At 30.1% G+C, this 12103-nt stretch overlaps 1 protein-coding gene across 6 annotated transcripts in view; it reads right to left on the reverse strand.

Moving 5' to 3' along the window:
* LOC129613459 (collagen alpha-1(XVIII) chain) overlaps nt 1-12103 on the reverse strand; it is a 197403-nt gene that overhangs the window by 132335 nt on the left and 52965 nt on the right. For all 6 annotated transcript variants that reach the window (XM_055527539.1, XM_055527536.1, XM_055527538.1 and 3 more), the window contains 3 exons: nt 8082-8242; nt 3599-3733; nt 3152-3343 (listed from right to left, as the gene is read on the reverse strand). In XM_055527539.1, the coding sequence (XP_055383514.1) occupies nt 3152-3343; nt 3599-3733; nt 8082-8242 (488 nt within the window). The remainder of the gene's footprint in view (nt 1-3151; nt 3344-3598; nt 3734-8081; nt 8243-12103) is intronic.

Genomic DNA, 12103 nt, shown 5'->3' on the forward strand with positions numbered 1-12103 from the left:
ATTAACTATTAAACAGTAAAAATTTCGAAAACGAAATTTGAAAATTTCATTTAAAATTTAAGCAAAGTCTTTTTTAAAAAAATGGTCTTTTGAACTTTTTATACCGATACGAACTTATGTTCGAAGGGTATACTAAATTTGCCTTACCGTTTGTAACGCTAAGAAGTAACGGTCTTAGATATAGACTCAAGTGTATGTTTTTGATCAGCGTCGAATTCTGAATTGATTTAGCTTTGTTTGTCCGTCCGTCCGTCCGTCTGTCTGTCCGCCTGCCCGTCCGGCCCAGCGATAACTCAAAAACTAATTGAGCTAAGTTCACCAAATTTTCACAAATGATTAATTGTAGTAAGTGCCAGAACCCAATTTAAATTGGGTATGACCGGGGTACCGGTTCGAGTAGCTGCCATACAACTTAAAAATTTATTTGGCTATATCTTAGAAACTATAAAAGCTACGGTATTGAAATTTCACACAAGCGAATATATTAGTAGGGCCGATGTTCTTGATAAAATTCGTTGAAATTGCTTGGCTCTTTCTGGTAGCTGCCATACAACTTCAGTAGTAGTTTGGCACACACTGTATTTTGAAAAACACTGTACTGAAATTAATATGGTAATACGGCAACTTTAAGTCATAGTCTGTCCCATAGTCAGTTACAGCATATATGTTTGCACATAGGATAACAAATTCGTACGGGTATTACAAAGGTCAACTCTATTTTTTCTCGTTTTTTCTTGAAGCGCTACATCCTCTACTAGAACATAACTTTCATGGAATGCATGCCGTTTTGCAGGCAAAATGACAATTTATGTATATACTTTTTGGAACCCTATAAAAAGTAAATATAAAATAAAAGGTTTAAGTACATCCTAACCCCCTCCCATATGATTTTTTTTCAAAAAAACTTCAAGAAATCAGCCGCCGAGCACGTTTATCCCAAAACCTAAAATTGAAATAATTAATAACACCTAAAATTGAATTAAATTCCAAAAAATTCAAATTTTTGAAATCCTCTACAAAGTTTAATTTTTTCTCTAAATTATGAAGAATTAATTCATAATCTGACATATTCACAAGTTATACTAAAAGAAGCTCTCACTTTCTCTAATATCAAATTGCATAAATTCTTAGAAAATTACTATAAAAAGTAGCATATCAACAGGGGTTTGAATAATTAGTTATTCTAAAATAAATTTTTATTTTATAACTTTTTAAAATGTTCTAAACTTATTGTAGGTTTATTTATAAAAGAACCTTAAAAACAAAATCCTTAAATAGAAAATTTTTAGCAGACTTTCATTGTTGTTGTTATTGTTGTTTATAAAAAAATAATTCTTTCCCTTTCACTTTTAATAATTTTTTTATTTTCTGTTTTTCTTTTTTGTATTTATGATTTAAACAAACAATTAAACATAATACACATTAAAATATGCTTTTATATTTTATATAGAAAAAAGTTAAGACAAAGAACAAAATCCAAAAAGAAAAAACAAAATTTTTAAAGATGATTTTCCATCAGCAAACAGGAAATTTCTGTCATGTGGAAATACAGAAATTAAAAAAGTTTCTCCTTTTTTCTAAAAAAAAAGAGAGAATATAAAAAACTAAGAAAAAACAAAGTTCTTAACACAAAAATTTTCTATTTTGCCAACACTATGCTGGTTTCTTCCCTTACCAAAATATTAATAATATTGTAAAAATAAAAGAAAACGAGAAAAAATAGTGTTGATCATGTGACCTATGTGATACCCTAACGAACTTGTTATCCTATGGAAAAACAAATATGTCATAGTTGACTATGTGACAGACTGTATGACTTTGCCGAAAGTTCGGCACCGAATAAGAATATACATATATGCACATCTATATCACACACTTTTATTTTTTAGCATTACTAACGGAAACACGAATTTATAGTACCCTTCAAATATTAATTCAAACGAAAATAATAGTTCCCGTATTACAATATTAATTTATACAACATTCCAGTTCAGTCATTGAAATTGTTTTTAAGATATGACCAAAAAACTATTGATGTTGTATACTACTATGGCAACTACCACAAGGAGTCAAAAAATCTCAACGATTTCTATAACACATAACAGCCCAAAAATCAATAGTGTAATAATTTCTGAGATATAGCCAAATAACCTTTGAAGTTGTAGCGCAGCTATCCGAACCACAGCCTCGATCGCATCCAATTTAAACAGGGTTCTTACATTTACTATATTAAACTATTTGTGAAAATTTGGTGGATTTAGTTCAATTCGCTTTTGTGTTATCGTTGGAACTGGTGGACTCAGAATTCGATGCTGCTCAAAGACATAGGCTTGTGTGTACATCTCAGACTGTATTTCTTAGCGTTACAAACGGTAAGACAAATTACGATACCCTTCGAACACACATTCGTGCTTGTATAAAGAAAAAATAAGGGAGAAAAGTAGAACGATAAGGTTTTGTAATTTTTTTTATGTTTTAGGTGTAGTTGTGCAGTACGTAATGTATGCAAAAAAAAAGTTAAAAAAGTTAAGAATTTTTTAACAATTTACCATAATGAATGAACATACATACAGAGAGTTTTAAGAACTTTTTAGAATTTCAAAAATTTTGCTTCAAAATGTTAACAATAGATGGAACTTAAAAATATTGTACCTACGGTTTATTTGTCATACAACGTAAAATATTTTCAATTTAAATTTGAGAATAATTGACTTTAATGCCAAAAATCCTGAAAGCTCAATATGATTATTGTCGAGATGCTTCAGTTAAAGGACCGATGCCATAACCACTGCACCAATAGTCAGGTTATAATAAGCTTTCGTTTTGTGTAATTAATAAAATGACCTTGCTGGCGATGGCCGTGCTGGTGATAATAAGTAAAACCCATAATTCTAAATTTACTTGAGGAAGGGAATTGTTTGCTTTCCCCTAAATACTAATAAAAATTATTTAAGTTTACAATAAATTTCATGGAAATAAAAATTTTTCTTAAAGAATGCTTTGCACACATTTGCAGAATTTTAATCGAATGAATTTTAATGCAAGTTTTATAATAAAATTTTATATGTATAAAAATATTTAAGTTTATGGTTAAAAAAGAAACAAACAAATTTAAAATGAAAAATAATATAATTCAAAAATTTGTACTTACATCTAGATTTTCAGGTAAACCAGGCGGACCCGGTGGACCAGCTGGTCCTGGTACACCAGGTGTTCCATCTAAACCTGGTTCACCTTTATTTCCTTGTAAACCCTCAGGTCCACGAGGTCCAGGATCGCCCCTTTCGCCGCGGTCACCTTTAGGACCGGGGGCACCGCGTTCACCTGAAACCCCAGTGGCACCCTGAAAATTAAACATAAAAAAAATTAAAATTAGTTATTGTCAATTCTAAGTCATTTTTAGTAAATAAATTCTTGGTATATGCGAAAATTGAAGTAAAATTAGTCAAATTCAAATTAAGTAAGCGACTAATGTAATTAATAAACTACGACAATAATCTCATAGCAAGTTTGATTCTTTGTTTAAAAAATAATAAATCTTTTCGCATAACCTAATTATTACACTTTATTTTTTTGATTATTGAAAATGTGAACTTACCGTGAGTCCAGGAGCACCAGTTTTTCCTTCTTTACCCGGTAAACCAGGTGGCCCTCGTATTGTTTCTCTGACGGATTCATTTTCTTTAATTAATTCTAAAAGCGTCGTTGCATTGCATCCACATTTTGCCGATCCCTGAAAATTTAAAAATAAAAAAGTGAGTTCAAAAACGAGTTGAATAAAATTATTTTAAGTATATCAAATAATTTGCATGAGTAATTTAATTTAGAGGTTTCGCCAAAACATTCTTTACAAAATTAATCAAAATATTTAAACCTACAATAAAATGTCAATTACGTTGCCACAGGACAACAATTTTGTCCTTCATAATTTAAAAATATATTCAACATTTTTCTTATATTTTTAAATTGTTTTGAGATTTTTGTAAGCTTTATCCTAATTTTATAATTTCAATGACATGAAAACATAAAATTATTTTTACCGCTACTTAAATGAGAATAAAAAAATTTCGTTGTTCTCTTTTCTCTCATCCTCATTCTTGTTCTTTATGCTATCTGGCTAAAAATTTTTTTTTTTACTAATTTGAAAAATTAATATTTCTTAACGGGTCAGATATCGTAACAAAAAAATAATAAGAATAAATCTACATAAGTAATCTGCTTTTGTACGGACATGAGTTCCTTTAATCCTATAATTTTTTTTAACAAATACGGAAATATTAGAAATTAAGTCTTTTGGCACGTATTCTTTTAGTTCCATTTAAGAAAAAAAAAAAAATTAAATAAATTATTTTGGTATTGGGAAGCAGATAATTCTAAGATAATTGGTCAAAATAATTGCCATAAATTCACGGAAAAAGAAGCTTATACTCTGTGTTTACAATTTAGAATTGTAAGAAATTTGTTTTCTGGATAGTAATTATCTTGATTTAAGTTAGAGATTTTTAGAGGTAAATATTAGAATAAAAAATGAATTGGTTATGCGGCTGATTCCTCCCAAATTGGTTATAATGAAAGGATAATAAGTCTAGTTATTAAAAATAAGGGTACGTAGAAAATGTTTTCTTTTTTTTGATTTGAAAGTTTTTTCTAGTTAAAATTGCAATTTTAGTATCAGTACACTAATATATAAGTGAGATTTCAAATGAAAGTTAATATGATTTTTTGAAATTTTTTCGGAGCAGGCCGAAACAACGACCACGAACTGCTAATAGGCGATATCAGACTAAAAATTAAAAGAAAGGGACAGTACAATATCAGAAATAGACGCTTCTATAAAGAGAAATCCAAAGCCGCCTAACTGCAAACAGATGCTGTTTACAGTAAACTGCAAGAAAATTAGCCATTTCACGAGGAGTACCCTTGGGAAGATATCGTGACTTTGATTCAAAAAACTGCTTAGGAAAACTAGGTGTAGAAAAACTCCAACACAAAACATGAATCTCTGACGGGACTTTGGTCCACAGCAATAAAAGGAGAAACGAGAATCAGCTGGAAATCCTCCAAGCAGGATTAAGGAAAAGAAAAGGCATCAAAATTCAACGATAAAATTTTTATTTTCTTAAAATTTTTTAAATAATCTAACTTCCAATTTTTGCTTTGGAATGAAGGAAATTTTATTCAATGAAATTTTTTTTCATATTTGATTTCAAAAGAAAACTATTATCAAAAAAACCAACTTTAAAATTATTACAGAATTCCTTCCGTATTACTTAAAAAAAAAAAACTTACAAAATACTTTAAGTAATTATCCGCACAATTAAATGGAATTCCGAAAATTATATTAACATACTTATTTTAATTTTCTATTTAAGTAGTTTTGTGGTAAAGAATTTCTTTTTACCCAAAAATGTCGAAGAGAATTGAAATTTTTATCACCATCATCATCAAATAATGATTTTCTTTTATTTTTTCTTTAATAATTTTCTATACACGTATACATACATATATACCTTTTTTATTAACCTTTATTTACGTTTCATTACTAAATATTTGAGGCAAAAGTCTGTGGCCACAGAAAATTATAATACCGTTATTAATAAAATTCTATATAATTAAAGTGTATTTGTATGTGTTCATAAGTTCATTAAAATTTTATGAATTGTTACACGAAGTAGAAAAAAATTTCCGGTTATTATAACCGTCGTCTTGATTGTTTCAGAATATAGTTTAACAATTTAGGGCAAATGTTAGTACACAAAATTTTTTATTGTTAACTTTGCGAATAATATTAGCAGAAAATGTACTTTTGCTTTTAGATTTTACAAGAGATGTAGTAAAACAATGAAAATAAATGTTTATATTTTGACTAAATAATTCATGGAAGCCGTGGTTTCATGGAAGAAGAAGGTAGTCGACAGAAAAGCAGGGACTATATAAACAGGCGCAAAAGGAAAGCTATACACCAACTTGAGTGTAACCTGAGGCAATTGGAACGCTATAAACGCCCGCCTTCAGTCCGAGAATCACTAAACAGTACGGTTTTTTTACCCTCTTTCTAAGTTGACAATCAAACAGATCTCTATTGCATGTATTTCGACCTGAAATATCGCACAATATAGGTCCAAACTCGTATAAAATCCAGTTTTGAACCCATCCGTATACAACATGCTAGAACCCGACTCAAATTCCTCACTTTTCTTCACTATATATGGTGGCTACCCAATAATTTTCTCCAGCTCAGGCATAGGAGTCCTCTGTATATGTGCAATGGGCTATTTGTAAATTAATACAATTTCAAAGAATTAATTAGCTATAGCAATTTAGTTATTATTTTATATTAGTAAACAAAATTCAATTGATCGTTTAAACCGACCAAAAACTTATTTAATCTTAATTGGACCTAAATTGAAATTTATGGAATTTATATAGCCACCTATTATTTTCTCTTTTTTTTTTTTTTGTATTTTCGTACCTCTTACTTTGATTTTATTCATCATTTTTTATTGGTAATAGTTCCATTGAATTTATTAAAAAGCCGGATATATTAACAACTAAAACACTATTACCTGTTCTTAATAATCAAACGGAACATTATATGAGAGTCTATACCCTCTAATAACGGCAAATAAGAGCTTTATACACATAGTATATTTATTTGAATATTTAATCTGCACACAGAAATAAAAATATTTTATATATATGTATACATATATATATATATATACATATATATATATATATAATATAATAATGTGTATAAATGTGTTTATAACTTTCAATATAACATTTTTTCATTCAATTAGGTAATATAGGCACAGTTAATTACTTTACCACCATCGCACTTCTGAATATTTACATTGTGAAGCACAACGGTTTCTCACTTACTTAAAAGGAAAATTCCAATTAAAATTTTCTAATAATATTTAATGTCGAAAAAAAAATTAAAAAAAAAAGAAAATTTCGCTCATTTATTATTTTTCTTCTTTCCTTTTCATTAAAATAATTTTTGCAAAAAATAACACTGATGAATGAAGAAAGCCATTGCGTCGCGGTATTTTGATAAATTTATGCGATTGTATGTGTTATCCTCCTTTGAAAATTTCCTCTACTTTTTAAATTGTGTGGTAAATCTTTCAATGAATTATATGTATGTATGTGTTGTAAAGGTATATATTAATTTTAAAAAGGAGTAAATTTTAATAATAGATTCTATTAAGTGTGTTGAACACTATGAATATTAAATAATAATAATGGGTTTTTGTTTTTACTTTTAATAATAATAATATGGTGACTGAACTTCATAATTATTAAAATAAATCTACTATGTTTTCATGAAAACAAGCTGAAATAATAAAAGCAAAACCGAAATAGCACGCCGATAATAATCATAGAAAGGGTTTGAGATTATCCTTTGAACTAACACAAATTTATTGTATCTTTTCACATTCTAAAAGAAAATATTTCACCATTTTTAGAAAGGTAAATTGATAAATGGCATAACCGGAAAATTTTATTAAATATCGTGTATATGCAGTTAAGTGTGGAGACCGCAATAACTTAAAATTAAATCCGAAAGCAATTAAAGAACCTATTTTTAATATTTAGTGATAATTATAGTGTGGTAATAGTGAAAATATTCTACAAACTATATGATTAATTGAATTTTAAAATTCAATTTTGTGTGTGCGCTGAATTGAAGAAATTTTCATTTAAATTTTAGAAATCAATCAGTTTTAAATATTGTGGTTGCAATTAGCACTAATAAAATAATTAAATTTACTTGAAAAAGCCTTAAAAACTAAGAGTAATTTTAAAACTGAATAATAAAAGTAAATTTTGGCTTTACTAAAATTGAAATGCCCGTTGGCCCATTCGCTTCTTCATTTCTGAATGACCTTTTCAATAATAAATTGACTGTCAGACAGGTATAACAATACATAGATTCAGAATTTGGTTCTGGGGAAGATCATTTACGGTTGTACAAACGTTATGAAACATTAATTAAATTAGACATAAAAATTATCAAAAAATTACAGCAATACAACAATCTTATAATATAAATTAAAAAAAAAAATACTCACCCCATTATTTGAATTTCCTACATCTACATACGGTGGATAAGGACCAGGTTCACCTTTTGGTCCCGGTGGACCAGGTGGACCTGGTGGCCCTCGTATACTATCACCCGGTGGTCCTTTAAGACCACGTTCACCCTTTTCACCTTTCATACCCATACGATACACTAAAAATAGAAAATAAATTTAAATATTAAATAATTTTATAGAATATTGGAAATATTTAAATTATTTAATAATATTGTAAATTCTTAAAGTACACTAAAAATTTTCATAAAATCCATTATGAAAGTATTTCTATATTTAAAATGAATCTCCCATATAACATAGTTTTTGAATAAATTGTAATAAATCAAGATTATAAAATATTAAATTAAATCGGATTAGTTTGAGTTAAATTAAGAATTTGCTTAAGATTTTTGTTATTGTTACCGACCGCATTGCATACAATAAGGGAGGTTATGTGATGGCACCAAAGTTTGCATATCGAGTTTCCGGCTAAAACACATTTCTCCATGGAAGAGAAGCGTATATTAAATTAGCTGTATTTTTAGCAAAATATAGATCTCTCGATCTATGTATGCACGCGTGTATTTCAAGTTCGGCAGAACTGATTTAAATGAAAGGAGAGGCATTTTCATAATCTTCTGTAACACTGTCGGTAAACTAAACAATACACACTACGATCGGCTATGGTCTAGCGACATCAGATTTTTTAATTTTTTATCATTCATTCATGTTGTGTACAAACTGCTTGCCCTCTTGATTCCAATTCAATACATAGTGATAGAGGAATTATAAAGAAAATTAAATTTATTTGCAAAAATTTGAAATTTAATAAAATTAATAGCTCATTTAAAAAGATTAATTTTAATTTTATTACCAGAAATTTTACATTAAACCCTAATTTAATACAAAGATGAAAAAATCAATATAAAATAATTTTAATAGGAAAATTTCAATTTTAAATATTAAAAACGCAAGTCTAATTTATTACATTCATTCAAAAATGTAATTTAATATATTAATTTTTGACACTCTACGAAAATTTCATAAAATCGATGCGTGTACCCTACACAGATCTGCACAATAGAATATGAGAATTACAGTAGATAATTATACAAACGCATTTACATATAGAAGCTGTAAAACTAGAAATACTCGTATATATGTGGTAATATATACACAAAAGCTAAATTAAGAATAATTATACGCCATTAACGTTCTTCTTCTCTATAATACAATAAAATATTTCCGCTTTAATGTTTGATGGTTTCAATATAATGAAATAATTCATATATATAAAGCTTTAATTAGAGACATTATTAAAATATTTATTATGATATCCTTTCTTTGTTGTATATATATATATACATGAGTTATTTAATATACTTGTAAAATATATGAATTTATAGAGAATTTCACCTGTTTCACTAATTAGAAATTCTTATTCTAATATATAACGCATGCCATCATAATAAAATCAAATGCATGCATTGATCCATTCATTAATTAAGCGTAATATTCAGAAAATTTAATTTTTTGATTGTCAATAAAATATATATTGCTGATGGATGATAATATTAAATTTTAGATGAAAATACATACACAGCATATAGCATATATCTAGGAGTAAAAATTGTTAAATGATTGAACACATACCGTTATGTTGAATGTGCACATTTTGATTATGCGAAATATTATAATGAAAATGTCAAGGCTTTATTTTATGGCTTAATGAATTATTATTGTAGGTATAACAAACAGTTCCTATAAATACACTTATAATATATTTAATATAATATTGGAATTCATTATAGATTTTACAAAGTACATAGAAATTATGTTAGAAATATTCCAAGTATTTTTTATTTAAAATGATGGTATTTAACTTTGAAATTAAGAATTGGTGTCCCAATTTGCTAATATAAGTATGTCCAAAGTTTTTAAGAATTTAAACAATATTCCAAGGATATTTCCAAGGATACGTCACATAACAATATTTCAGCAAGCTCTTCAAAATTTCCCGAATTCATTTTACTTTTTCGGGCTATTTGTCGAACAAGCAGGCTTTCCAAATCAAGCCAAACACAAGTGTGACACATTCTAAAAAGTCTCATGACAATTGAATGATTAAAGTAGCATTGATTTAAGAAGATGCTTACATACATCAGTTTTTTAATATAAATATAAAATACCCGCATATTACTTTTGTAATATAAAAAATGTGGGTAAAATACCCACATTTTTTGTTTAAGTTGTCGATACCTTACCGTATGTATTAAAATAACCAATTTTTTATTTTTGTTTTTGTCTTCTTTGTAGTCAGCAAAGTCCACACAAATAATTTTTATAAAACACCCAAAAAACCAATGTCACGTAATATTAGATAATGTTAAAGTGAACAGAGAGGACAAAGACAAACCGAGAGAAAATAAAAAAAATAAAAAAAAACTAAACAAATTGCATTGGAATCGGAACGTGAGGCAGAAATCAACACGTTTTAGCATTCATATTTATTATACGTAGATGTAGTGTATAAATATGTAAAGTCAAATATAGGCTTATATGTATAATCTGAGTTTTGGTAAGGGTGCTAATTACATACCTACTTTACTTTATCTATTTCGTATTTTTGTAACTGTTTTACACATACTCTTTTTATCTATAACTTTTACTCATTTTAGGAGGAAAGATAAGAGAACGAAAGAAAATGAGGGAGCAAGAAAAATTAAGTATAACAGAATTATTTTAAAGAGTAGCCCTGTTTTAATGAACTTTAATTTTTCCTTTTCTCAAATTAATGGGGGGGGGGGGGGTATACTGGCTAACGCGAACGGAGTCTCTCTGATACCGAGTCACCTCAGAGAGTATTTTTGACCTTACTACGTCATGCGGGCTCTGGCGTACCGGACTACCTTTTCCCTAGCTACTCGTGGGACCAAAACATGAATGGCACACAAAAAACGAAAATAGAAAAATCGATACGACGGGAAAACACCGTCATGGTCCGAGAGCAACCGGCCATAACAAAAAAGGAGAAGGTTACAAGAAGAAAGCCCTCCTATCTGCCATCACTGAGTCAGCCTGGAGGCTTGGATGATCCGAGGAGACGAGGACTCAGAAAAGAAGAGAGGAGGCGATAATCGCTAGAGGAGGCGATAATCGACGAGGTAGCCAAGGGCTGGGATAACATCATCCAGTTTGAAGGAATACACTTCAGGCCCGGGATGGTACTCGTCGATTGTGCAGATGAAGAGACAGCTGAATGGCTGATCAAGCGAGCGCCAGCTTTGGGTACATGGAGCGGACCAGAATTGATGGCAAGGAAGGGAGATGACATCCTTAAGCCTTGTGTAATCACTGTCTTCGTTCCCAAGAGAGGGGGCCAAGTTGGGAAAAAAGCTGGCCACCTTCCAGGTCCAAAACGGGGGAATACACACCCGGGTCTGGAAGCTGATGTGGTAGCGAGAGGACGGTGGCGGAAAGGTTCTCCGAATATGGATCGATAACTCTTCCGCGGAAGCCAACAGGCGGGGCGGTCACATTCTGCGGTACCGGTTCGGAAAAATTCCTGTACACGGGCTCAGAATGGGGCAGCCCGAAAGAACGGGGTTGGCAAAATCCTCGGCGTGCGTCCTCTTTCATTAACGACGGAGGAGATGGTGGAGGACCTGGAGCTAACCTTTCTAAGTCTTAGGGAGTCCTTCCTAGAAAATGACGTCCCGATGACAGGGGAAGATCACCCTGCTAGGCAACTCAACAAATGAGGGACGAAGGCACCAGGGTCGTCCAGGTGAATGTCCACCACGGATCGTCATTTACCCACGAGGTGTATGTTCGCTTCGACTGTTCTGGCAAGGATGTTCACCAAGGAACATCTAGGCATAGCCATGATACAGGAGCCCTTTGTATACAGGCACATCAGGGCACATCAAAGGACTGTCAATTAGGGATGCGCAGGTAGTATGGGATTATGGGCAGGACCGACCCGGAACCTGCATTCAAATTAGAAAAAATATTAACTT

Source organism: Condylostylus longicornis, unplaced genomic scaffold, assembly GCF_029603195.1.
Source record: "Condylostylus longicornis isolate FDR11 unplaced genomic scaffold, ASM2960319v2 ptg000084l, whole genome shotgun sequence".
Taxonomy (NCBI): domain Eukaryota; kingdom Metazoa; phylum Arthropoda; class Insecta; order Diptera; family Dolichopodidae; genus Condylostylus; species Condylostylus longicornis.